Source organism: Antechinus flavipes, chromosome 3 (genome assembly GCF_016432865.1).
Source record: "Antechinus flavipes isolate AdamAnt ecotype Samford, QLD, Australia chromosome 3, AdamAnt_v2, whole genome shotgun sequence".
Taxonomy (NCBI): domain Eukaryota; kingdom Metazoa; phylum Chordata; class Mammalia; order Dasyuromorphia; family Dasyuridae; genus Antechinus; species Antechinus flavipes.
Window position 1 is genome coordinate 585,849,435 of NC_067400.1, and position 27,634 is coordinate 585,877,068.

Sequence of the window (27,634 nt, forward strand, 5' to 3'; positions counted from 1 at the left end):
CTCCCTCACTTAAATCCAATTCACTTGCATGTCATGGCATCGCCTCCCTGATGTCATGGTCCTCTTCAAGAACTAAGGACAAACAACAACCACCTCATCTGTAAAATGGGCTGGAGAAGGAAATACAAACCACTTCAGAATCTTTGCCAAGAAAACCCCAAACAGGGTCATGAAGAGTCACCGTGACTGAAACATTTATAGGCTGCATGACCCTGGGCTAGACATTAAACCTCTATTTGCCTTAATTTCCTCATCTGTAAAATGAGCTGGAGAAGAAATAACAAAACCACTCTAGTATCTTTGCCAAAAATAAAAAACAAAACAAAACAAAAAAATGAACCAAATGCGACCAGGAAGAGTTGGATTCAAATGAACAACATTGGAGTTTATTGAATCTGGGGCTAGGATGGTGACATGGTTAGATCTATGATTTAAGGAAATCATTTTGGCAATTGTATAGTGGGTAGAATGAAATGAGGAGAGATTTGAGGTCAGGAGACCAAAATGAGGAGGCTATTATAATAGTGTAGGTAAGAGATGATGAAGAACTGATCAGGTTTGACAGTTGTGAGAGTAGTAAGAAGAGGACCTATTGGAGAGACATTGTTGAGATAGAAACAAGACTTGACAAAGGACTGGATATGGGTCTTCATGCTGCTAATATCTCCAGGTTCTCTTCCTACCTGTTTTACTTGCCCTTCTCACTGTACTTCACTGGATCTTCATCCCTCATGTCCATCTAACTGTGATTATTGCTCAAGGTTTTTTTCTGGGCCACTTTTTCTTCTTTCTTACTTTTATTTGGTGTCCTCATCAGCTTCTATGGGTTCAGTGATCATTTCCATGTTGTTATCCAGCCTTAGTCCCTGATCCCAGTCCTTCGTCACCAACTATTTTGAAATTTTGAACCAGATTTTCTATAAGTATCCCAAACTAAATATGTGCAAAACAGAATTTATTATCTTATCCTCTCGTTCACTCAATCTTTATTATCTTTATTTGTATTTGAATCTTTCACTTCCACTAACTCCAGAAGGGCGATGTTTTTACCTAATTTTATTATTTCTCCCAGCTCCCAATATAATATTATAATGTTGGGCTCGAAGCAAAATCCAGCTAGGTTCAAATCTACTGATACCAGCTGGGAAATCTCTTATTCTCTATACGCCTGAGGAAACTTAAGGTTCTTGGGAGGCAGCCAGGTAAGGAAGGGAACACTGAAATTGGGGTCATGAAGACTGAGTTAGAATCTTGCCTCTGCCACTTATTGGCCAAGATCTAGGTCTTTACTTTGTTTTTTAATCTGTAAAGAGGTTGGATGAGATATCTATGATTATATCATATATAATATTATGTTGAATCTAATTGTTATCCATGATACAATGTTATAGATAGAAGTAATGATCGTTTCTAAGTTGAGGGTTACAGAAGATACAGGAAAAGTGGGATCAAATGTGTAGAAGTCAGTCTTGGAGATAGAGATTTGGATCTGTTGGATAGAATTACAGAAATATGGTGTTGGAGTGCATGAAAGACAGATAACTTATTGTTGACGAGTCCAGGAGTTAGAACAAATATAAGCAATCAGTACAACCCTGCCCTCAAGGAATTTACATTTTAAGGGGAAAATACAACCTAGGAAGCTCTAGAATAACATGGGGTATAATGACCTTAATAGCATGGTATAGACAAATATGGCCTGAAGGTCTGGGTCTCAGCTGGATAAGGCCAGTCAAGAAGAATGTATTAAGTGCCTACTATGTGCCAGCCACTGTGTTAAATTCAAAGAAAGGCAATTACATACAATTACATATAAACAAGTTATAGACAAGACAAATTGGACATGTTATCAGAGAAAAGGCATTTTCTCTGAAAAGGCATTAACATTAAAGGGAATTGGGAAAGGCTTCCTTGCAGAAAGTAGGTCTTTTCCTGAGACTTGAAGGAAACCAGGAAAAACAAGAAGTGGACATGAGGAAGGAGATGGTTTTAGGTATAGGGAAAGATATTTTTGCATTTGAAAATGCAAAGAATTGGACAGATTAAATGCCATGTGTCAATAATAGCAAAAAGGCAGCGTTTTATTGGATTGAAGTGAACTGGGGTTCGGGGAAGCAGTACATTGTAAGAAGATTGGAAAGGTTAGAGTGGGTTGAATTATAAAAGGCTTTAAAATTCAAACAGGTTTCTATATTTGATTCTGGAGATAATAAGGATGCCACCGGAGTTTATTGAATGGGGGTAGAGGGTTGTAACATGGTGGTGTTACACTAAGGAAGATCAACTTGATAAGAGGAAAATGGACTGGAGTGGGGAGAGATTTGGGTGAAAGAAGAGTAACCAGGAAGCTAGTGCAATAATCTAGACATGTGTGATGAGGGCTTGCCTGTGCTACTAGAGTGGGGACAGTGTCATAAGAGAGAAGGGGGCATATGGAGCAGTTATTGCCAAGCTAGAAAGGACAGCCCTGGCAGCAGGTCAGATAGGAGGGATGAAAGAGAGTGAGAGATGAGGATAAGAAGGGCACCCTGAGGGGACTAAAACTGTATGTTTAGTTGTGTGTTGCATAGGAGGGAGGACTGGAGGACATGAGGATGGTGGTAAATGCAGACAGTATGGTGAGATGGCTGGAAAATTTCTTGGAAGACTGTTTCAAGATAAAATAAAACAGAATGTCAAAGCTTGGGAGCAGAAAAGATCATAATGACCTTAGGGCACAGATTGCCAGATGAGGGAAGAGCCTGAGAACATGGAGTGTCAGGTCTGGGAGGAGCCTGAGAACACAGAATGTAAGGGTTGGGAGGAATCTTAGAACATGGAATGGCACAGCAGGACTGGAAGGAGCCTGAGAACATGGAATATCAGGGCTGGGAGAAGCCTTAGAACATGAAATGTCAGAGGAGGGAGGAGCCTGAGAACATGGACTATCAGGGCTGGGAAAAGCCTTAGAACATGAAATGTCAGATGAGGGAGGAGCCTGAGAACATGGACTATCAGGGCTGGGAGGAGTCTGAGAATTTGGCAAGTCAGGTGAGGGAGGAGCCTGAGAACATGAATGTCAGATGAGGGAGGAACCTGAGAACATGAATGTCAGATGAGGGAGGAGCCTGAGAACATGGAATGGCACAGCAGGGCTGGGAGGAGCCTGAGAACATGGAGCATCAGGGCTGGGAGGAGCCTGAGAACATGGAGCATCAGGGCTGGGAGGAGCCTGAGAATATGGCGTGTCAGGGAGGGAGGAGCCTGAGAACATGGAATATCAGGGCTGGGAGAAGCCTTAGAACATGAAATGTCAGAGGAGGAAGGAGCCTGAGAACATGGAGCATCAGGGCTGGGAGGAGCCTGAGAACATGGAGTGTCAGGGCTGGGAGGAGCCTGAGAACACAGAATGTAAGGGGTGGGAGGAATCTTAGAACATGGAATGGCACAGCAGGACTGGAAGGAGCCTGAGAACATGGAATATCAGGGCTGGGAGAAGCCTTAGAACATGAAATGTCAGAGGAGGAAGGAGCCTGAGAACATGGAATATCAGGGCTGGGAGAAGCCTTAGAACATGAAATGTCAGAGGAGGGAGGAGCCTGAGAACATGGAGCATCAGGGCTGGGAGGAGCCTGAGAACATGAAATGTCAGAAGAGGGAGGAGCCTGAGAACATGGAGTGTCAGGGCTGGGAAAAGCCTTAGAACATGAAATGTCAGATGAGGGAGGAGCCTGAGAACATGGAATGGCACAGCAGGGCTGGGAGGAGCCTGAGAACATGGACTATCAGGGCTGGGAGGAGCCTGAGAATATGGCGTGTCAGGTGAGGGAGGAGCCTGAGAACATGGAATGGCACAGCAGGGCTGGGAGGAGCCTGAAAACATGGACTATCAGGGCTGGGAGGAGCCTGAGAACATGGAATGGCACAGCAGGGCTGGGAGGAGCCTGAGAATATGGACTATCAGGTGAGGGAGGAGCCTGAGAACATGAATGTCAGGTGAGGGAGGAGCCTGAGAACATGGACTATCAGGGCTGGGAGGAGCCTGAGAACATGGAATGGCACAGCAGGGCTGGGAGGAGCCTGAGAACATGGAATGGCACAGCAGGGCTGGGAGGAGCCTGAGAACATGGAGTGTCAGGGCTGGGAGGAGCCTGAGAACATGAATGTCAGGTGAGGGAGGAGCCTGAGAACATGGAGCATCAGGGCTAGAAGTGACCTAAGAACCAGGAATATCAGAGCTAGCAGGGACCTAGGAATCAGGAAAGTGGGCGCTGCAAGAGACTTAGTGGTCACCTAGTGCAACCCCCTTCATTTTACAGAAGAGGAAACTGAGCCCCAGAGAAGTCCAGGGGACTGGCCTCTATTTGCCCAGATGGCCAGGACCAGAGAAGAGAGCTGGGAGCCCCGGGGACTTCGGATTTCTAGGGCTATCCCGGCTCGCCAGCGGCAGTTTTCCCTTCTCGGGCCAGCTCCGAGTCCAGCCTGCTCCAGGCGAGCCCGTCCCTCCCCCACTCCGAGCTCCACCCAGTCAGCCCCGGGCAGCGCCACAGCCCGGACTCCAGATAGTCAGTTTCCTCCTCCTTCCCCCTCCCTTCCCATCTTCTCTCTTTTCCTCCCCCGCCCTCGCTCCTCCCCACTCTCCTCACTTCCCCATTCCGGGCCCCGCCCGCCGGGGCCGCCCCGCGCCGCGCTCCATACTTGGCGATGGCCGGGGAGTCGCGTACTCATTGGTGGAACGAAGAGATGCGAGGCGGGGCCATGCCGAACCGGGGGCGGGGCGAGGCGGAGGAAGGTAGGGAAGGGGGGACTAGGCGAGGCGAGGCCGGGGGGGGGAGGGGGCGGAGGAGGGGGCGGGGGAGCCGGTGACCCGGATGTTCACTCCTAGGCACCCGGGGAAGTGGAAGCGCCGGGCCCTGCTGCCGCCGCCGCCGCCACTGCCGGAGGAGAGTCAGACACAGCGGGACCGACTGGGACTGAAAGTGGGGCCGCCGCCATGGTAAAGGCCTGCTCTGCTCCTGACCATAGGAGTTCCCCTCTGTGCCCATCTCTGCCCCTCCCGAGGGTTGGCCCCGGGGGGGGGGGGGGCGAGGAACTCTGTCGGGGGAGGGGCTGCTGCCTGGGGAGGGGGCCTGCTATCGTGGGGAAGGGGCGCACTGGCTGCTGGGGGAGGAGGACTGAGACCCGTCTTGGAAGAGAAGCTAGTCTGCTTGGAGGGGGAGGGTCTCCTGATCGGTGGGGGAGGGGCTGGGGAAAGGGGCTGCGGGGAGGAAGGGGCTAGGGGGAGGGAGTTAGAAAGACTTGGACTTTGGGGCCCTTGGGAGAAGTCCGGGCAGAGCCTTGCCTGGGGCTAAGGGGAGTGACCCTGCTCAAGCTCCGTCCCCACCCACTTCCTAACCTCTGGCCCGACTGGGGGCCACTCTGGGCCCCGTCCCCCAGGCCTTCCTGTTCCTCCTCTCCTGTTCCCCTAACCGGGGAACCCCCTCTGCGCCTTCAGCCCAGAGGGCGCCGAGTGGGGCATTCAACAGGAGCCAGATGTGGGGGTGGCAGCCCGGGGGAGTCGGGGCTTCTGGTGTCCGGGGAGCCGACCTGGGAGCAAGCATGCGGGCAGCTGGGCTTCTTACAGACTCAGTCGCGGGAGGGTGCGCTGGGTGTCCCCGGTGCCCCCGAAGGGGATTGCGATCTGGCTTCCTGGGCGAGGAGGCCACGGCTGGCTGGCGGAGCCTCCTTCGGTCACAGTGGGAGGGGGAGCTGTCAGCGGGCGGGGATGAGCGCACAGTCGGGCCCCTGTCACTCAGGAGCATTTATTGAACGCCCACTGTACAGCGAGCAAACTGTACCAGGCACCATGCAGCCTGTGCATAGGCGCAGTTTTCTGTCTAACCTGAACAACCAGGTGGCAAAAATTAGAAGCGTCAATTTTGGAAAGACTTTGGAAAAGGTGAGCTCCCTTCTTGGTGCTAGGGAAGCCCTTGAGCCTTCCAGGATTGTCCAAATCGTATTTCCTTGGGAACCAGATGGGTTGCTGGACCTTAGGACTGCTTGTAGGTGAAGCTTTTTCAGATCGCTTGCCTAATTTAAGGCAAACTTCCATGGGAACCCAACTTATCGGGCTTTAGTGTCTTACCTAGGACGGATAGCCTTTCAGTCTTTCTGACCTAAAGAGACTGGAAGACATTAGGGTTGTCTTTGTTGATTAAGCTTGGGAGCCTATGGGTCCCTGGTCCTAGTATGTGACTATGTAGTGGAGGGCCTTGGTGACATTTAGAATGGAAAAAGTCCTGCACAGATCTTGATTCCAGCAGGCCCCCTTCATTTTACACATCACGTACTTAAGTGATTTGTCTAAAGCCACACAGGTTAGTAAATTGAGATTTGAACCTAATTCTTCTTGATTCCAGATCTGTTTTTTTCTAGGGTATTTTTTTTTTTTTTTGTCCTAGTACCACATTAGCTACTGTAAGTTCCATGGGGGCCAGAGGTTAGTCATAAAGGGATGATTTTTTTTTTCCCCCTTTTGGTCTGTAATATTCTCACAAGAATTGCAATCTGTAACATGTCATAGGAGTTACAGAATTAGAGCTGGAAGGGCATTAGAAGTTGTTTCATTTTACAGGAGGAAATGATAATCAAAGGTCATACAACAAGAAGTTGACATTTAAACTTAGCTTCTTTATCTAAATCCAGTGTAAGTTTGGTGAATTCTATGTGGAATGACATTTTACCTTCTTGACTTATAGAAATAAGTTCATAACACTCCAACTTGTAGGGTTGGAAGGGATCTTAGAGTTCTAGTCCATTCATCCCTGAAGCTGAAGTGACTATTGGGGCATTCCTGAGAAGTGTGCATCTAGCATTTACTTACTGATTTCTCTGTAGAACTGAACCTTGCTCTCTTCCCTTTTAAGTCAGCAGTAATCATTGTTAGCAGAATTTGCCTTTTTGCGATTTAGTTCTGCCTCTAAGGATCAATCATATTATCATTATCCCTATAGAACCATCTTCACTTTCTGGATATTTCTCTAACCATTAAAACTTGACAGTTGAACTTATGAGAAAAGTTTGTAGGGTTCTTTGAAATTCCATTCAAGCAAAACACCTAGTCATTACTGTTTACTCACAGAAAGACAACGAGCACCTGCCCATATCTTGAGGTTGCTGTTTGTCTTCCTTTCCCCAAATGATTGAATGACTTAGTATTTCCTCTGTTTCTGGCAACCTGATGGTTTTTCTGTTCTGGAGATGATTGCATGAGGAAACTCATTCTAGTCGGGCTATGATATAGAGAGGCTTAATGTTAAAGAGTGAGAGTGTCCAACCCATTCAATTTTATATGATGAGAGGAACCTTAGTAAGACAGTCTAGACAACAAAAATCAGGCAAAGGGTTGACTAATACCACTGGATCCTGTTAAACCAGTTTCCGCAGTTGGGGAAAAAGGAGGCTTGGCCATATTACTCTAAGTCACTTAAAAAATGAATTTGACATGGTTGTGTCTTTCTCTTCTGGACCTGAAATAGCTAGAGCCAAGGTCTTCCAGCTCTGCCACTAGTAGCAGGACATTGAGCATGATCCATTTCTGTGTCTCAGAGAAAAGGAGCAGATCATAAACTCTGAAACCTCTTTCAGTGCCTGGGTTCTGTGAATGTGTTTAGTGATTAGTCTTTTGTCATTTCTCTAGGAAGGAAAGCTTTCTAGTACCTTGCTGTTTTGTTGGTAAGAAACCCCCTTTCCCTGATCTAAGTATATCACCTCTTTAAAGAGATCTCATTTGGCCAGAAACTCCTTGTTTGCCAGGCCTCTTGGGATGAGTTTCTCCTCCACTTTGAATTGATTGGACTTTGAGTGAGACAATGCTCCAAGCTCAGTGCCTTACAGGTCCCATAGCCACCTCCTTGGTGGAGCATTGAAGAAAAAGAATGAGCCAAGAGAACACATCAATTCAGGGTTTGACCTCCTGGACTAATCTTTCTTTTTTTTAATCTATAAAATGAAAGGCTTAAATGGGGTGGCTCTTTTTAGCTTAGGATCTTAAGACTTTGGAAAGACTTTAATTTTTATTTTGTGATAGCAAATTTCCTTCTTGCATTCTGCTCTGCTAATGAAATTAGTTTCTTCTCCCTTGGGTATATACACCCTTAGGGCAGTGGGTGGAGGCAGCCTGGAATCCAAGTGAGGTGCAAGAGTAAACTTTCACTGTAGTTAATTGGCTCTTTGGAGAATGTCTACAAATGACCAAACTGCAAGTCATAAGTTCGTAGATTTGGGGGGCTGCAGGACACTAGAGACCATCTTGTCCAACTTTGCTTCATTTTAGTTGAGGAAAATAGGCTAAGCAGGGACCAAGAAGCTTTGCTGGGATCACACAAATCATGTATGAGTGGGGAGTAGAGGCTGAATTTTTTCCCAGCTTGGCCCTTGGACATCAAATCTAGTGCTCTCTCCACAGCATGCTGGCTAATTATCCAACATCTAATCGATCAAGCCTCTTCTTTTCATAATTGAAAGTTGACCCTCATAGGAGTGTTTTCACAGGAAGAGCTGAATTGTAATCTGGCCACAACTGTACCATTGAAAAGTATACATTAATGCGTCCCTCTAGGCCTTTTGCTTTGTATGATGGTGCTGCTTCAGCTGCCCTCCTGTATGCATGCAGGTGGGCTATGAATGTGTTTGGGGAGAGTAGGCTTTCCTTAAATATCCCTACTCTCTGGGTCTGAGCCTTCCAGATCAATTCTTGGAACAGCATCCTGGGAGATCCTGTGGAATTGAGTGACTTCTCCTGGGCAAATCACTTAGACTTTTTTAGTCTCCAGAACATGAAGTGCTTGTATCTCATTTAATTTTGAGCCTGAAATGAGAGGATATTTATATAAAAAGTACTTAACTGTGAAGTTTTTGGTGTTTTCTTATCAGCCAAGATGCAGAGAGGATTAGGGAGACCTGAGGGGAGGTGGGGGAGTTGACATCCCATCCCTGACACTTCTGTCATGCAGGGAGTTTTTATTAAAAGTTTTCTGTATACCACCCATCATGCTAAGGGCCTATTTGTTCTTTTGAATACTGAGACAGATCAGATGGTGGAAAGAAAGAGCCCTGGGCTTGAGATAAGAAGCTCTGGCTTTAATTGCTAATAGCTCCCATTTATATAGTACTTTAATGTTTATCAAGCACTTTGTATATATATTATTTCACTTGTATGCACAGATACCCACATCTTGCACACATAAATATCTTGTATTTTATTAAGGAGGAAACAGACTGAGAAGTTGGGTAAAGACTTTTACTTGTGCAGGGTTCCTCTACTGCTGAATGTGAAAGGTGGGATGTATTCAGGGATGATTCTGGGACCTCTGGTCAACCTCTCTTGACCAAAGTTTCTTCCTCCTTAAAATGAGGGCACTAGGATCAACTAAGATTATCTGTGGAGAAGGGCCCTGCCTGCTCTGAACCTGGGATCCTTTGGGGAAGTTTGGCTCAGATTAATGCTCCATTCCTCTCACTGTTCTCTAGCCAGTGATGATACTGAAATACCTGTGAGGAGAACATACTAGCTGTCTTTTGTGACATCTTCCTCAAAGGTCATATGGATTCCATCCAAATGTCTTTGACTTTCTCATTTAAGAGCTTGTTAAGTAGTAGCCTACATGAACTGCAGATTTGTTCTCACAGGCCTCAGAATGTTTTACAGATAAATTCATCATTTCCTTATTCCCTCAAAGGCCTGAGAATACTACATATTTTCAGGTTAAGATCTAAAAGACCAGTAACAAATAGGACTTGGAACTTGGCTATTCTTTCCTCAAACTACTCCATCAGATTTCTCTTTTTTTGGAGTAAACTTAATATTATCCTTTGAAGTTTGGGATCAACTGTGAGGCCATTATCTTAAAAATATTCTTGGCTAAATCCTTTAATGATGTTTTTATAAGATGTTTCAGTTTGCTGGCTAAATTACATCTATCAAAGGAAATATTTTTATTTAAAAATATTGGATGAGATGGAAATTTGAATTTCTAAAGTGTGTATGATCAGTCAGCACTTCAAAAATGATACTTTAAAAAAGAAATAGGATTAGAGAGTAGCAAATGGTGTCTCATTAGGATTAATAATAATTTAATGATGCCAACCTCCTTATTTGGTGCTTTTCAGTTTACAGTATATTTCCTCTCATTTAATCTCCCCTCCCAATGATGCTGTAAGAGGATAAGTAGTGTTATAGTACAATTATCTCTTCCACAACCCGATTTTCCCCATCATAATTTCAGTATGTCATGAATTGGCAAAAGAAATCAAATGGAAATTTGGGGGGAGTTTTGAGGAAGCTGCAGATGACACAGAAAAAGTTTAGAAACCCCAAAATACACAATACACTCATACACACAGATATTAGTGCATAATATCAACATATTTCATCTTTTAATACCGTACTATTTCAGGCTTCTTGTCTGGTAAGAAGAGGAGGACCAAAAATTTTTATGTATTTTCCTGATTGTGGCACTTCCTTCATGTGGAAGGCATAACTATAGTATTATGTTGATCTGTATTCAAAGTTGTCCCCAGAATGATAGCTCTCTGAAAGGGAAATAGTGTTATACTGAATAAGTTCAATAAGAAGCCACATTTAAATTTTATTCAAGCCAATTTTGAGCCAATAGGGTGATGTTTTTATTTTATAGGTGGAGAAGCTGAGGCATAATGTGATTTGAAACTTACCCCAAATCCTTTCAGTTAGAACTTGAACTCATGTCTTTCTGACTCTGAATCCTCTTTGTATAATATTTATAAATAGCATACATGTCTTCTAATATTATACGTTATTACAATAATAATAGAGTAATACCACATCTTTAGCATTTTCTTGAGATCAGATTCTTTTTTGTTAGCATTGTATTATAGAGTCATTCACAAAAAACTAAACATCTAGAAGATTGGGGCATAATGTACCTTCATTTGATACAGGCATTCAGAGCTGACACATTATTTAAGGGATACCCCATCCCTCCCAAGCAAGTTGTATACAGTTTAGTGGATGTGGGCTTTTAATTGCATACAATTTTTGTACTTAGAAACAGGAGAAGGGCACTGTTAGCATTGTACTCACAAAAAAAGTCTAATTTTAGGGAACCTCGAGTACTATAGAAACATCTCTGATGTCTTTTTTTGAATGCTGTATAAACTTGTGGTGATTGGTCAGCATCAGTGTCAAACTGACCCCTGAGAAAAGTGTGATTGAATCCATCTCGTCTGCATTGTGCCATTAGCAGTGCCCAGGTTTGGCCATAGCTCTTGGCCTCCAGATTACTTTTAGTGATTTGTCTGTTGTTCCCTAAAAGACCCTCATGTTTATTGCTCTGTGGGGCAGAGCCAGGACCTCTGAGATGGGAGAACTTTAGCTTGGTTTTGAAGACCTACAGCCTGGTGAACAGTAAAGGGATAGTGGACTGGATCAGCAGTCATTTTTCTTAGATGGTTCTGTTTCCTGGAAGCCTGATTCCTGGGTGCTCAGGTTCATTGACGACAGGAATCATGGTGATGTCAGTTCAGAAGTTGGGAAATATTTTTGATTCTGGAAGTTGAAATGAGTCCAAAGGCAACTTGGATGAACCACATTTAATGTGTAGCGAGTAGTCTACATGTGAAACACCTGTTGCATCTTACCTTGTAAATTGTTTTATGGTCTTAACCAATGAAACCAGATAGAACTAGATAAAAAAAGCTTCTTCCCAGGCCTTCTGCAAAATGAATAATACACACTGCCATTGAAGGGGAGAAGTTAACAGTCCTGCAAATCATGTTAACTATCATAGCTGGCATTTCTACATAGACTTTAGAATCGGCCATTGTATCTTCACACAGCTATTTGTTTTGTTAAAACAAAAAGAAACTGAGGCCCTGGAAAGGTTTTTTTTTTCATGTCCTGCTCAAGCAGCCAGCTAAAAAGAAGCAGGAAAGACTCCTTGACCTCTTAAGATTTCCTTTCAGTTCTAAATCTATGGTCCTGTGATTGGATTAAAGAACCATTCTTTTTGCATTACACCATGTGAATCCCATAAGTGTATTTCTAGGATTGGGTACTTCTCTTCTTGGTCAGTTTCCTTATCTGTAGAAATGGGCACAATAATGCCTATAGTTACCTTCCTCACGAGACTGTTCACAGGTTAACAGAACTAGAGCTGGAGTAGGAGTTGGCCCAACTCCCTCATTTTACAGGTGAGAAACGAGGGAGTTGGCCCAACAAATAAAAGGAGTCTTCAGGAGCTTACAGCCCTGAAAAGGACAATTGGGAGGGAGGAAGGTACCAGACTTCAAGGCAGGATGAAGAAGTTGAGTCCAAGTAGAGCAGCCAATGAAAAACAAATCTAAATGCTCTACTGGGCTTCTGAACACTCAAGTGGTGATTTTGGGATTTTTTTTTTTTTTTTTTTTTGCTCTACCCCCCTAATCAGAGAGTCCAGAGTCTACTGATGAAATGTGAGGAGCAAAACTGATGAGATTCCTGGTCTTGAGGTTATCTTGGAGATGTTCAGAGTCAATCCAAGCAAAGCTGAAATTTGAATGTAGGCCCTTTTCACTCCAAATTCAGCATTTTCCCCGCTGTTCTCTGCATGCTGCTGCTTGTGAAAATTAAATGAGACCTTTTTTGCAAAGAAGTTAATTACATAGGGTATTTGACCAGATTAGCAGATTCTAGAATCTTTGGAAATTTTCTGCCATCTTCATGCTTTTTTCAAGACCACAGATAGACTGTTCTGGAGGCCACTTTCCCTTAACCAAGGTGTTTCACTAGTTCATCTCCTTGGGGAAACCTGAGGGTTTTCTCTCTCCATAGCTCAGTAGGAACCTCACTCAATTTAAAGATTGTAAAACATGGGGGAAACAGCATTTTTGATACATGTTACAATAAAATAAACTTCCAGAAAGCACCTAATCTTTTGCTGTGGAATGGGGGTACTATTCTGATAGAGAAAGGAGTTGTGTGGGACAGGGAAAAAGGTGGGAAGGAAACTTGGCTTAAAGGGAAGCTCTAGCTGACTCTAACTCTGACTCTGTGGTGAGCTCTCCATTTAACTCTATTTAACAACTCAATTGCTGATCTGTAAAAGAAAGTGGCTGGCTTAGGTAATCTCTCTAAGGTTCCTTTTCTGTTTTTCCTCAGTTTTCTCAGTTGTAAAATGGGGGTGATAATAATAGCATTCCTATTTTAAGAATAGTACTTTAGCTATGGGCTGAGCAGGACTGACAAGACAGCCAGGTCATCACTTCTTTACTCATTCTGTTCTGAAGCCCTACATATGAACACTTCCTCCATTTTGAGTGTTTTTGTCTTTGAATGCCCCCTGCTGACCTTTTATTGGCCAATGGTCTAGCACTATTTCTGTGGTTTAGTTGGCCGTGCTTGGAGCTGGATTGCCTAGGCTGGTGATACCAGGGGTCACTTTGATATAGATGGAAGGTGGAGCTTGGCCATTAATAGGACATTTACAAACATTTTCCAGCGTTTAATTAAGCTTTGAAAACGTTGGAGGCAGTTGGTTCTCAGCTGTTGATGGACCATCAACAATCTTGCTGATTTCCAGTTCCCTGGGTGATGCTGGAGGCAGGTTGCTTTGGGTTTGCAGTCTGTCCAGCTGCTTCCGCAGGTGTGAAGCAGCCGCAGGAAGAGCTGCAAAGCCCTGGTGGTGTCTCTGGTGACAGGCAGCAGAAGGCAGGGCTGCTTTATGTCACATTCTGGGGGAAGAGGGTTGGGAGAAGTTTCTTAGAAAAAAGCAGATCCTCTTTATTCTTTGTGTCAACCGTGTAAATCAGTGCAAATTAATGAAAAGAAATTGGATGAGACCAAACACTGGTTGGACCTGTGTGATTGTAGAAGTGGTACAGCCATTATGCTGGTGCTCTTTTCTGTTAGTCTTCCAGGGTTGCTAGAGAAGCCTGCTGATGCATTGATAGAATGATCTATTTGGACTTAGGAAGACCTGGGTTCTGCCTTGACATTGGCTCATAAGTGCTGTGGGATCCTTGCTGCCGTAAGCCAGTTCTTCTGTTGAGATTCCACTGCTTCTGCAGGGAGTTCTCTTTCTGCATTTAGCCATTCCAGTATTCCGCAAAGGATTACAAGTTGTATCTCTGGGTGTGACCATTCATTTCTTAAGAGTCTTTTTTCAGACTGTTCCTCTCAAGAATGAGCACATTCAGGCACTACTGATGGGACTAACCTAGTGAGGTAGTGGGAAAAGCACTTGGACATTGTATTGTCACTGAAGAGCCCAGAGGATCTGCTCTTGGGGAAGTTGCTCTACCCATATGCATCTCTTGTTTCCTCTTCTCTCAATGAAGTTGATAACTCTGGGGATAAGTATACTTTCATTATCTATTGGGATCATAGAAGCTTAGATTCTTGCCACAGATGGCTTCACACCATCAAATGGTTCAACAGTAGTATCGGATATGATTTTCACCAAGAATAATGACATCAGAGATGGTTCCTTGCTAGTGTACTCTAAGGACTCCGGGCTTCAGTGTCACTGTGCAAGTGAAACCAGGAAGTAGCCAACTTGCCAAAAAAAAAATAATCAGCTTTTGGTTGCAAAAGTAGATACTTTTTTTTTTTTTTTTAAAGCTAGATACTTTTTTTTTTAAGCTATAGTGTATCTACTTTACTTCCTGGTTTCTCTTGCACAGTGATACTGAACCCCCTTAAAATTCAGGAAAGAGCCTGGTTCTTTATTTAAAAAGTAGCCTGGGTTTTTTAGATGATAATTTTGTGTCTTATGTCTGTTTTCAGTTCTATTGAAATTAGAAGAGCCAAAAAATTAAACCTTTATCTTGTCTACCCTTTACTTTGGATCTGCTAGAAAGAGTCTTTGGGTCCCAAATGACTTTTATCAAGGGGATTGAAAAAGCCCCTTAGGGAGGTAGAAACAAGTTGTGAAATATTTATGAGCACCTTCAAGTTAAAAGTTGGGTCTTGAGTTTCTACAACAACTTGTACACAGTGATTTACATTGAGTTCTGGTTGATTAGGAGACCTTCAGATTGGGACTGGGACTTGGGATATGTTCTCCAAGCTTGTCAGAAAGGACTTTAGAGATCATCTGGTTAACCTGGGACCTGTAGACTTTGGTTTTTGTTTGTGGAAGGCCATATTTTGATAACTGTTCCAATATAATTGGGTTTCCTGTGTAATAATATCTATTTTATATGTTTAGAATCATAGTTCTGAGAAAGGGTTCCATAGGGTCTAGTGTCTACCCACATTACCAAAGTACACATAAATATTTAAGGACCTGATCTATAGATGTTCTTGTTTTTCAGGTGTGGGAGATTCTATTTAGGTCTCAGTAATTTTTTTTTTAATAATAGCTTTTTATTTTCAAAATATGTGCAAAGATTGTTTCCAACATTCATCCTTGTAAAACCTTGTGTTCTAAGTTTTCTCCTTCAGGAATTTTTAAAAGTATATTTTGATATGTTTTGTTTTATGTTAACCTTCATTTCTACATACCATTTCTCTTCCCTAATCAAATGAGCCATCTCTGGTAGCAGAATAAGTTTTGCAAAATTAATTTGAAACTATGCCCAACAGGTTATTAACCCATGCATAATACCGTGCAGTCCAACAGTGTCTCTACTGGGTCTGTATCCCAAAGAGATCATAAAAAAGTGAAAAGGACCCACATGTGCAAAAAATATTTGTAGCAGCCCTTTTTGTAGTGGCAAGGTGCCTAGAAACTGAGTGGATGCCCATCAATTGGGGAATGACTGAATAATGATATATGAATGTTATGAAATAAAATGGAATTTTATTCTATAAGAAACGACTAACAGGAGAGGCCTAGAGAGACTTACATGAACTGATGTGAAGTGAGTAGAACCAAGAGAACATTGTACACAGCAACAGCAAGATTATGTGATGATCAACTGTGATGGACTCAACTCTGCAACAATGAAGTGATTCAGGCCAATTCCAATAGACTTCTGATGGAGAGAGTCATCTGTATCCAGAGAGAGGACTCTGGGGACTGAATGTGGACCACAACATTGTTTTTTCACATTTTTTGTTATTTGCTTGCTTTTGTTTTTTTTTCTCATTTTTTCCCCTTTTTTATCTGATTTTTCTTCTGCAGCATGATAAATGTGGAAATAGAAGAACATAGAATAATTACTCATCGTTAATCTATGTTGGATTACTTGCTGTCTAGGGGAAAGAATGGAGGAAAGGGAGGGAGAAAAATTTGGCATATAAGATTTTGCAAGGGTGAATGTTGAAAATTACCTTTGCACCTATTTTGAAAATAAAAGGCAATTTTAAGTTCTGAAAAACCAGTTAATATATGTTTTTTCTCACAATCTATGCCATGTTCCACACCCACATGTTCCTCACTGTACTCTGTAAAGAAGGGAAGGAGACGCATTTTTTCGTTTCCTCTCCAAAACCAAACTTGCTTGTTATTTTTTCAGTGGGTTTAAAAAAAAATATTCACAGGGGCAGCTAGGTGGCGCAGTGGATAGAGCACCAGCCTTGAAGTCAGGAGGACTTGAGTTCCATTGTAGCCTCAGATACTTAGCACATCCTGCCTGTGTGACCCTGGGCAAGTCACTTAACCCTAACTGCCTCAGCAAAAAAAAAAAAAAAAAAAAGAGTTCACTTACATTGTTGTGAATTGTTTTTCTCATTTTTATCAACTTTACTGTATATCAGTTCATGTGTTCCATGTTTCTGTAATTTTTTTCATATATGTGTTTCTTATTGTACAGTAATCTGTCACCACATTCACATATCACAACTTGTTTCGCCATTTCCCGTTTGATAGACATGTGCTTTATTTCTAGTTCTTTGCGGCCACAAAGAATGGATCTATAAATATTTTGGCATTTACTGCAGAACTTTTCTTAATGTCTGTGATCTTTTTGGTATATATTCTTAACAAATGGAATCTCAGACCCAGAGTGTATGGACATTTTAGTTAACTTTTTTTTTTTTAAAAAGCAAAATTCAGCATAGGTTCTAGAGTACTTACTTCACTGAATTATTTGTTAAATAAGTATACAAAGACTAGGTATTGTGGAAGGAGAGGTCTTAGGGATGGGGAAATGCATTGGGATGGGCAAAAGAAAGAGGAGAAGATGTTCTGGAGAGCCAAAAAGATTGATGAAGATGTTTTGGAAGAAGTGGAGTTGGGCTTTAAAGAGAATGGCTGGAACAGAGTAGAGCTAAAGGCAGAGAGGCAAAAAAAACTGGGACCTATGAGGGTAAGGATAGGAGTGTCCTGGGGATAAGTTTGGCGATAGCATTGATATGGAGTGGAGAGGAATATAAGAGGAATTATCAGGTGGGGAGGGAAGGGAAGGAGCTAGTAGGCCCTGGACAGTTGTAGTAGTGGTCAATCACTGGATATTTGGAGGCGATGACCAGGAGAGATGAGAAAGAAGAAGGAAAGAGTTACCAGAGGAAGTAAAAGGATACTTCTAATAACTTAGAGGCAGGCATTATTCACTTATAAATTCAACAAACCTTCATTATGTGCCTTTTATATAAAGAGGTATTTATATGAAATATAGATAAGACCATGTCCTGGAGCTCTTGTCTATTAAAAGTGGGAAGAAGGCGATATAGATGACTACAATATACAAGATTATGATGAAAATTCTATCAAAAAATTATAAAACAAAGTGCTTTTGAGATCTCATAAAAAGGGTAAGTGGCTATTGATTTTATGGTGTATATGTCTTGGGGGAGGTATTTGAATTGGATTATAAAAGATGAGTAGGATTTCAGCAGGTAAATAATAGAAGGAAAACAGTACCAGGGATAGGGATAACATAAACAAAGGCACAATGGTAAGAAAACTCAGGACCTAGGGGAAATAGAGAATTTTATAGTTTGCTAGAATATAGAATGTATGGAAAGGGAACAGTGTTAGATAAGGTTGGGGGGAAAAATGAATGAATGAATAAGCTTCTATTAAGTATTCTATAGGCTAGTCATTATAGTAGCTGCTGGGTATACAGATTCAGCTAGGTCATATTGACCCTATCCTCAAGTAGCTTACATTCTAATAAAGATTTGACCAAGGAAGACTGTTTTTTGGATAGAGAAGTCAGAGAGGAAACGGTGATTGGAGTCATAGGGGAAATGACCTATGTGTATTTTCCAGCAATATATTTGATTACTGTTCTCAAAGCTAGAATTGAAGGGGGGGAGGGGACTAATAGGAAGAGGTGTGATGGGTTGGACACTGGCAAAGGTCACCAGTCAGAACCCAAGAGTTATTTGGGTTGAGAGTTGAAGTGGAAGCTGAAGCACAGGCTGCATGACGACTTGAGGGTAGCTCTAGTCTATGAAGGATGTTGAGTGGTGGTAAAAGACTTTGAACTTTCCTTAGTAGACAGGGACTTTTTGAAGATTTTTGAGAAGAGTGACATTAGTGAACTCAAAGTAGTCTGGTAATGTGTATCAGTGACAATAGAAGAAGGGGAAGAGAGTGACAGTAGAGACAGGAAGACACTAATAGGCTATTGCATTAGTCCAGGTGGATGGTAATGAGGTTCTCTATGAACAGATAAAATAAAAATTGCTAAAAAGGAATAGAAGAGATGATTCTCAAATAGCATTTGGTCATTCTTGTTGAGGGTGGGATGTGAAAGGTGAGGAAGAAGAGTTTTAGAATCCTGGAATTTGAAAAGACCTCAAAGGCAGTGTAATCTAATTCATGTGCTATATAGAGTTAAATTAAGGGATATTTTCTTTGAATCCCTAGGGCCTCTAGGGTATAGCGTTTTGGCAAATAGTCACTTAATAAATTTTTGATTGACCAGAGCTAAAGAGAAGCCTCAGGTGGGTTTCTTAACTTTTTTTGTGTGTCCTAGACCCTTTGAGTCTTATTCAGAACATCTTGTGAGGCAATAGAGAAGGCTAATTATATTCTTAGCATTTGAGAACTGGGAGGGGCCTTAAAACACAATAATCAGAGCCAAGGAGGCCCATCCAAAAAGATCTGATATAGCTTGTGTGGACCCTTTCTCAGAAAAAAAAAAGCTTTTAAATGCATAAAACAAAAAAGGTTTCAAAGAAAACCAAAGGTTAGTGGAGATAAAGATTTCATTTCCCACCCAAATTCATGAATGTCATTAAAAAAATATATATCTATATGAGCATGAGCCTCCTCTCCCCACCCCTTCCAGATTAAGAATGCTGGGTATAGAGAAATTTTTAATTGTTCACTTAGAAACATAATGATTGGAGCTGGGAGCTGAAAATTCCCCTAGGAATCCCTAGGGACAGAGGCTATAGAGATGGAAGTTGACAGGACTTAGCAACTGATTTGCTCTGAGAAGTATAAGGGAGGGATAAATGTCTCTGGGGTGGTTCTGTTGTGGCCTTATTCTGGTCCAAGATTAGTGTGGTTTCCCATCCGTCTTGATCTAGATGGGAGCATTAACATGGGTGCTGACCAATGAAAACACCACCAATGTGGTTTTAAGTCCCTTTTCCCAGAATTCTCATTTAGTGTTCACAGTTCTTTAACAACACTAACTTTAGCATTACAGGAAGTTAAATAACTTCCTTCAGAGATTTGCACTGACTGCTTGATTTTGCTATATGTTTGTATTTCCCATCTGGGACTGCCTTGTTATTTTACTTGCCACAAAAGAAAATTTGTTGCACTTTTCCCCCCCTCCTTCGTGTTGATAGACAGACGAGATTCTGAGACAAGATTAAATCCTAGATGAAAAAAGTGGAGGAGTAACATGAAAATTTTTCCCCCAGAGCTTGACTGCAAAAGCAGCTTTTATTTTATCTTAGTGAAACTGTGTTTGGTGTATATTGATTATTTAGAAGATCTTTCCTGAAATTCCAAACAAGAAATGGTTGCCATGGTACCTTAGGAAATGCCCTCCCATCCTGAGACTAATTGGCAGTATGGAGACCTATAAATATAGGAGTTGGCTATTGAATTGTTTCCTTTTGCCGATGAGCTCAAAATTTGTGTTAGACTTGAGTCTTATTCAGAACATCTTGTGAGGCAATAGAGAAGGCTAATTATATTCTTAGCATTTGAGAACTGGGAGGGGCCTTAAAACACACAATAATCAGAGCCAAGGAGGCCCTTAGAACACAAGATGTCAGAGTTTCAGGGGCCCTTAGAACCCAGAATGTCAGAGCTGGGAAGACCCTTGGAACTCAGGGTATCAGAATTAGGAAGGCCCTTGGAACATGGGGTTGTAGACCTGGGAGATGCATTATAGAAGTAGTCTCATCCAATTGCCTCATTTAGAACTGGAAGGGATGTGAGAGGTTCTTAAACCTCCCTTTCCCCTGCCAATTTTATAAGTGAGGAAACTGTTAGAGAATTTCTTGTTCAACTCACAGCTGGCTTTTGACAGCTGAAACTGACTTGGTGCCATACTGATTTCTCCAGGTTATATCTTAAGACCAAAATATATCTAATAAAAGGATTTCTAAGCTCCAAGTAATTGAAAGAAAATTTGAAAAGACCTATAGAATTTGTTATGGTGGGATTTATACCCTTATTAAAATAATGATCAAAAATTGCTGCTCAGAGATCAAATGGGAAATAGAAAAATATGTATATAGACTACCCAGCTCCATGCCTTAAAGAACAAGCTCTTAAAGAGCAGCAGCAGGGAGGGCAGCTAGAAAATCCCTTGTCCCATCTCAGTTCTCCTTCCACTTCATTATCTCTGTCCTTCTCAACAACCCATCTTTCAACATGTATTCCCAGTTTCCAATAAAAATGGCATCTTGAAAGATCTTCTCTATAACCAGATCCATTCACTTCTTTCTCCACTAATGAAAGAACTTGACTTTCTTTGCTCTACAAAGAACAGTATTTACTGTACTTGGGAAACCCCAGCAGCTGTCCTCCTGCCAGAGGCTGAACTGTGTGTCTGGCTGTTGGCAATGATGTGTTAGCAGTGGAAATTGATTTCTTTCAAAGATTGAGTGACTAGTGAATAAGACCAGGAAGCCTTCATCTGTGTGAAAGATGGTGGGGGGCCCTGTTCTGAGAGCTAGGGTTTTTGGGTTGGAGAAAAATGAGACTCTAAGGAATACATTTTAAACTTTATAACCTGAGTCTGTTTCCTCATCTGTATAATGGCACTGGTTAATTCTGCTTAGCTGAGAGAGGCTGTTGATTTTTGTTGTAAGCAATTATAGTGTTAGCATTAGAAGGGGGCTTAAACAAAGAAAGTTAGAACTTGGAAAGATCTTAGAACATAGACTGTCAGTCCTAGAAAGGGATCTTAAAATATAAGTTGTTATGGCAGCAGTGCTTTTGAACTCAAAAAACAAAGTTTTAAAAAGCTAGCCTCTTAACAAATTATCTGACTTTGTGCAAGACATTTCAACAACCTTTCTGTTCCCTTATCAGAAAAATGGCAGTAATGATAATTTGTACTATTTATCTCATGAGGGTTATTGTGAGAAAAACACTTTATAAGCTTTCTGAGCCATGTAAATATGAGCTCTTGGAATAGGAAGGAACTTTAGGACATAGTTTGTTAAAACCTGGAACATTAGAGGTCAAAGGAACTTTTTAGGCCTCATCCAGTAGGTCTTGACTTTTAAAATTTGAAACATCTATTCCTTTTTTTATTAAAGCTTTTTATTTTCAAAACATATATATGCACGGATAATTTTTCAACATTGATCCTTGCATAGCCTTGTGTTTCAAATTTTCCACTCCTTCCCCCCACCTCCTCCCCTAGAGGGCAAGTAATCCAATATATGTTATACATGTTAAAATATATGTTAAATCCAATATATGTAAACATATTTGCACCATTATCTTGCTGCACAAGAAAGATCGTATCTAAAAGGAAAATAAAACAAAATGCAAACGAACAACAACAAAAAGAGTAGGAATGTTATGTTATGATCCACACTCAGTTCCCACAGTTCCCTCTCTGGGTGTAGATGGCTCTCTTCCTCATGAGATTATTGAAACTGGTCTCATTCATCTCATTGTTGGAAAGAGCTGTGTCCATCAGACTTGATCATTGTATGATCTTCTTGTTGCCATGTACAGTGTTCTCCTGATTCTGCTCACTTCACTTAGCATCAGTTACTGTAAGTCTTTCCAGGCCTCTCTGAAATCATCCTGCTAATCATTTCTTATAGAACAATAATATTCCATTACATTCATCAGCCATTCTCCTATTGATGGGCATCCACTCAATTTCCAGTTTCTCGCCACCACAAAAAGGGGCTGCCACAAATATTTTTGCACATGTGGGTCCTCCTTTAAGATCTCTTTGGGATGTCAGTCCAGTAGTAACACTGCTGGGTTAAAGGGTATGTGTAGCTTGATAACTTTTTGAGCACAGTTCCAAATTGCTCTCCAGAATGGCTGGATTTTTTCACAGGAACATCTATTCTTAATGTAAAATTTCACACACCCTTATGATAGTTTGATTAGTTTCTGTTGATTGAAAAAATGACCAAAAGCTACTTTGAATTCATTTTATGCTTCTTAAATGATTTTTTAAAATATTATTAATTATAACACAATTTACAGGCATTTGAAAAATAAGACATATGTAAAACATTTAGTTTTGTTAACAATTTATCAGCCTTTCTCATATTAACGCTTGTGGTTTTTCCCTTCTGCCTTTCTGTCTTCAAGCCTCAGGATCCACTCATCTAATCCAGTTTCACAATTGGATTTTATAATTGCGGAAACTCAGACCTCTAAGGGTAATTAGCTAAAGTCTGCCTGTTTGTGTCCCAGCTCTGATTTAAACCTTGACTTCCTGAAATCCAGGCTAAGTAGCTCAAACATTTTTGAGCCATTTTCTGTTCACTTTTTAAAGATGTTTGTGAAGAAATGTTCCCAGATTTTTGGTTTTGTCCTTGTTTTTATGTTCCTCCTGAAATTTCCTTGCTGCTCTTATTCATCTTAAAGAGGTTCAGTTGTTCTTAAAGTTCAGAATCTTCCTTCCCTCTTCTTTCTCCACTATCGATTCTCAAGGTACACTTATCATTCAGTTTCTTTTTGCTGGAGGGGTAAAAAAAAAACAAAAAAAAAACCTCCTGTGGAAAATTTTTATTTAAATTTCCTTAAAAAGCCATCCTCCAGGAATGACCCTTATAAACCATAAACCATTTTCTTCCTCCTTCTAAGGTCACTAAGACCTGGTACAAGTTGGCCATTCCTCTGAGTTTCCATTCCTCTTCTGCTCCTGCCTTCCTCCCACAATAAAATGATGAAGGAGCTGTTGAATGCACTAAGGTAACCTATATAGGCTCTTCAAGCTTGAAATCTATAGTTTTTCATCTGACTTGCTTGGAATCTCCATTTTCACTTCTGTAAAACAGGGATAACATCTCTATTAGACTCATCTTGTACTTATTAAGGTAGAATACTTTGGACCTAGTAGAAGGAAATTCTATAGCACTTTTTTGCTACCTTTTTTTTTTTTTGAAAGGGAAAGAGTCCTCTCAATACTCTATTATCCCATTGTTCCCACCATAGAGTCAGGCCTGTGATGTCTCACAGGGAGGAAAGGGACTTAAAAACATAGAATGTCACTACCAGAAAGACCTGAGAAAGCATCTCATCCATCTATCTTATTTAGCAGATGAGGAAGCTGAAGGACATAATAGAGTAAGTGATTGCCGATCCAGAATTTTTTCACGAGTATTTTTTTAAATGTAAAAGAAAAAAGTATATATTCAGAATATACATGTGTAGGTTATTGAGAAGTATAAAGAAAAAGAAAATCCAGACTGGGTATTTCTTGAACTGAAAAAAAAAATTTTTTTTAACGATTTAAAAAAATCTCTCTCTCTCTCTCTCTCTCTCTCTCTCTCGAGAGAGAGAGAGAGAGAGAGAGAGAGAGAGAGAAGGGGATGGGGGGGGAGAGAGGGAGGGAAGGGAGGAAGGAAAGGAGGGAGGGGGTATATATGTATATGTATATGTATACCCCCTTTCCTTTCCAATATTCTTTCCATAGAGAATCAATGTTCCAGAGATCTCAGAGGCTATCTAGGTTAAATTCCTTATTTTGCTAATAAGTAGTTTGAGGCTCATAGAGGTTGGTTAAGTGATTTATTTGTATGAAATCTTAGAACTAGGTGAAAAGTGGAATTTGAACATCAGTTCTTTTATTCCCGACTTAGTCCTTTTTCTGTTAGACTTAGTCTAATTGTCATTGCTCCAGAAATATCTTGGAATTATTCTTAGAATTATTTTAATACTTTCCTAGTTGGATCTTCTCAAACCTGCTTCCATATTTTCTTACAATTCATATAACTATTTGACCTGTGCAGTCTAATTTCCCATCCTCCCTAAAAGAAAATTTCTCCCTCACTTAGACCATTATCTAATCACTACCCTGTAAAATGTGTCATGTTCATTTCAATCTCTATGCCTTAGTTCATATTTTTTTTATGGAATATTATGATTTGGTGATTGGTCAGTAACGATTACTTAGGTTGATGGTAATGAATAGCAAGTTCAAATCCTGTTTTGGTCTGTGTGTCTTAAGATTTAAACCCTCTGTATGTTCACTCTAGCTTTCCACCTTCCTAGCTATTGGGCCCTCAAACACATCAGTTCCCTTTTTGAAGTGGTAGTTTCTTTATATGTAATTATAATAATAGCTCACATTTTCTGTGGCACTCTTAAGATTTCCAGATAGATTTTCAGGTCATGCCCATGTGAACCTAGTACAAGTAGTAGAATCATATATTGAGCTAGAAAAGGAATCTTAGAGCTCATAACTACTCAACTATCTCCTGCTGTCCAGAGAAGGAAAGCAAATTTCAGAAAGGTGAAGTGAGGCACCGCCCTCTTCCCCCCACCCCCCACCCCTGTAATAGCTGCTGAGCCAGGATGGGAACCCCAAGGCCTAAACTAAAAAAGATGGAGAAGGGAGAACATTGCCTATGCCCACCCTTCCAGCTGGATGCCATAGGGAACTGCAGAGAAAGGAGGAGAACCACGGAGGAACCTGAAGTGCAAGTGCACAAGAAACAAAATCCAGGAAAAAACAAGTCATTAGTAAGACCCATGACTTCTGTACCTGCCAATATACAAAGATTTGATCTCCCAGGTGGGGTGGAAGGTGAATGGCATAAAAGTTGTGACTGTCCTGTGGCTCTGGAAGGGAAGGCCTGCCTGACTTGACTCCAAAGAATGAGGGGGGAAAAGGAAATGGAGGGAGGGAGATGAGTGATGAGACAGCACTGTTTATAATAAGGTAATTATTTAATGGGAAGAGTCTCACATACACAAGCATATTAGGATTTGCGTCAAACTCGGTGGAGGGACAACTTGTTATTGGAATCAGGGCTTAAATTTTTTCCACTTGTGACTCCTTTTCTCTTGAGAAATTTTTATATGATCTTGGGCATATAGGCATGCAAAATAGTTACTCAAGTCAAACATTTACTGATAATAAATCAAAATTTTGCAACCCCTACTTTCATTTGGTCTTGAACCTATTAATTTAAGAAGCTGGAGTATAGACCACCTAGAGAGAAAGAGGAAACAGATTTGCAAGCCTGACGCAGAGCAATGGGTCATTTCAGTTATCCAAATATTTAGTGGATAATTATAAAAAATAGAGCAGCTAATAGGGGGAGAAGTGGAGGGGAAGGGAATAATTATATAGTGCTTACTGTATGCCTGACATTAGGCTAAATATTTTTACAAATGTTATCTTATTTGATCCTAGTAAAGTGGTATTATCCCCATTTTCATTGGATGAAATTGAGGCAGACAGGTTAAGTTACTCATCTAGGATCACTATAGCCAGTAAGCCTCTGAAGCTGATTTGGCACTTCATCCACTACAGCAGAACAGGGAAGGAAATATGCATTATTTGTTAGACACTGTGTGCTAAATGAGCACATTTGGGCCTTACACTTTCTTGACTCACTTTAGTAATAATTTCATTCTTTAAAAGATGGAGGAATCAAGGGGAAATTCGTTTGGAGATCTGATTAAATTAGATTCATTAGCAGCAAGGAACTAGTTGCTGGGGCAGAAATTTTGAGAAACCCCAGAAGGTGAGACTGTTATTACTTTTTTCTAGATTTTGTGGTAGAGAAGGAAAGGAGTTGATAGCAGAGTCCAATATGCACGTTAGAATTTAGGAAAGTAGATTTCCAAGGGTTTAAAATTCTTTTAGTGAAATTATCTTAGAAGAAATGGGAGATACTCAAGGAAGGAAACATTTCTGGTAAGGAGAAATAAAGGGGTTCATCTGAATAGTGGATATATGTGGATGCACAGGAACTCACCAGCCACCTTAGAGTGTTTTTTCTTATTTTTTTTAAATCTCAACCAGCTTAGATTTTTAAAAGAATGCTAGATGAAGATACGATTTGGTGTGGTCCTATAAAAATAGTGTCATAATGTTGTTGAAGCTCAAAATGAGCAGAATAATGGGAATAAATGAGGAGAAGAACCATAAAAGTATGCTGCTGTTGTTGGTGGTCACTGTCTTTCAAACTTTATTGGGAGAAAGGATTCAAGAGAAGAGCAACTTCTTAGATGGAACAGTGGGAACACAGAGCTCTTCAACTCGTTTTGCTTCTTTTCTCTCTGCTAAAGAGAATGATCTTTGTACTAGAAATGAGGGAACAAAAATGACTGATGGGGAGTTAGTAACCAAATTAAGGAGTGAGATTGCTAAGAGAGTACCTTTAACTGCGTGTGAGGGATTTGTCCCTCAGACCAGCTGAATCCCATTCTTGGATCCTGAAAGAGCTGTCAGGAGTGGTGCTGAGCTCTTCTCAGTAATGTTTGAAGGATCGTGGAAAATAGAGGACTACAAGATTGGAGAAGTTGTTCCAATACAATCTACACACTTTGGATCAGGAAGCTGGACTTGAATTTCTGACAGCATTCTAGAATGGCTCATTTCAGGAGCTTGTTGATGAGCACTGAAAAAGGCAAGTACTGATTACCAAGGGCCAGCTTGGCTTCCTGACCTTGCCCAGGCCAGGCCAGCCTCATTGCCTTTTTTGGAAAAGATAATTAAACTATTAGTTCAAGGGAAACCCATGATGAATAGAGTTTGCCTAAACTTGAGCAAAGCTTGTGATAAAGTATCTGAGCAAAGCTTGTGATAAAGTATCTTTTAGCGGTCTTGTGAAGGAGATGGAGGACTGTAGCTTAGATAATGATGTAGTCAGATAGATTTAGAACTGGTTGGAGAGTGGCCTGAAAGAGTAGTTCCTGTTAATGATTCAGTGCCTGTGAGGTAGGTTTCTCCCTCCAGGGCAGTCCTCCAGGCTCTGTTCTTGGCCTTCTGCTGTTCATTTTATTTTTATAATATTTGTAATAACATGTAAAAACAATTTTTAACATTCTTTTTTTTTTTAAGTTTGAGTTCCAGATTTTCTCCCTCCCTTCCTGCCCCCCTCATTGAGAAGGCAAGCAATTTGATATAGGTTATACATGTGCAGTCATGCAAAACATTTTTCCATTATTAGTCATGTTGTGAAAGAAAATACAGACCAAAAAAAGCCCAAGAAAAATAAAGTAGAAAAGTGTATAATTCCATCTGTATTCAGACTGTCAGTTATACACTGTGCTGTTAAACATTTCTATCAATGACTCGATAAAGATATCCTCAGATTGGCTGGTGACCAAAGGGATAGCCTAGAGTATTGGGCCAA

General features: G+C 41.1%; 1 protein-coding gene and 1 long non-coding RNA gene across 4 annotated transcripts in view; one reads left to right on the top strand and one right to left on the bottom strand.

Annotated features, from left to right (window-relative positions):
• Positions 1 to 359: 359 nt before the first annotated feature.
• Positions 360 to 5,725, bottom strand: LOC127555792 (uncharacterized). Its single transcript, XR_007952285.1, has 2 exons — positions 5,566 to 5,725; positions 360 to 890 (listed from the first exon to the last, which is right to left on the bottom strand). It is a non-coding gene; the product is annotated as an uncharacterized LOC127555792 (long non-coding RNA).
• Positions 4,855 to 27,634, top strand: part of CAPZB (capping actin protein of muscle Z-line subunit beta) — a 169,502-nt gene continuing 146,722 nt past the window's right edge. For 2 of the 3 annotated variants that reach the window (XM_051988379.1, XM_051988378.1), the window contains exon 1: positions 5,810 to 5,917. In XM_051988379.1, coding sequence (XP_051844339.1) covers positions 5,825 to 5,917 — 93 coding nt within the window. In that variant the 5' untranslated portion in view covers positions 5,810 to 5,824. Of the gene's footprint in view, positions 4,976 to 5,809; positions 5,918 to 27,634 lie in introns of those variants that run through there. The other variant, XM_051988380.1, reaches the window with a different exon arrangement.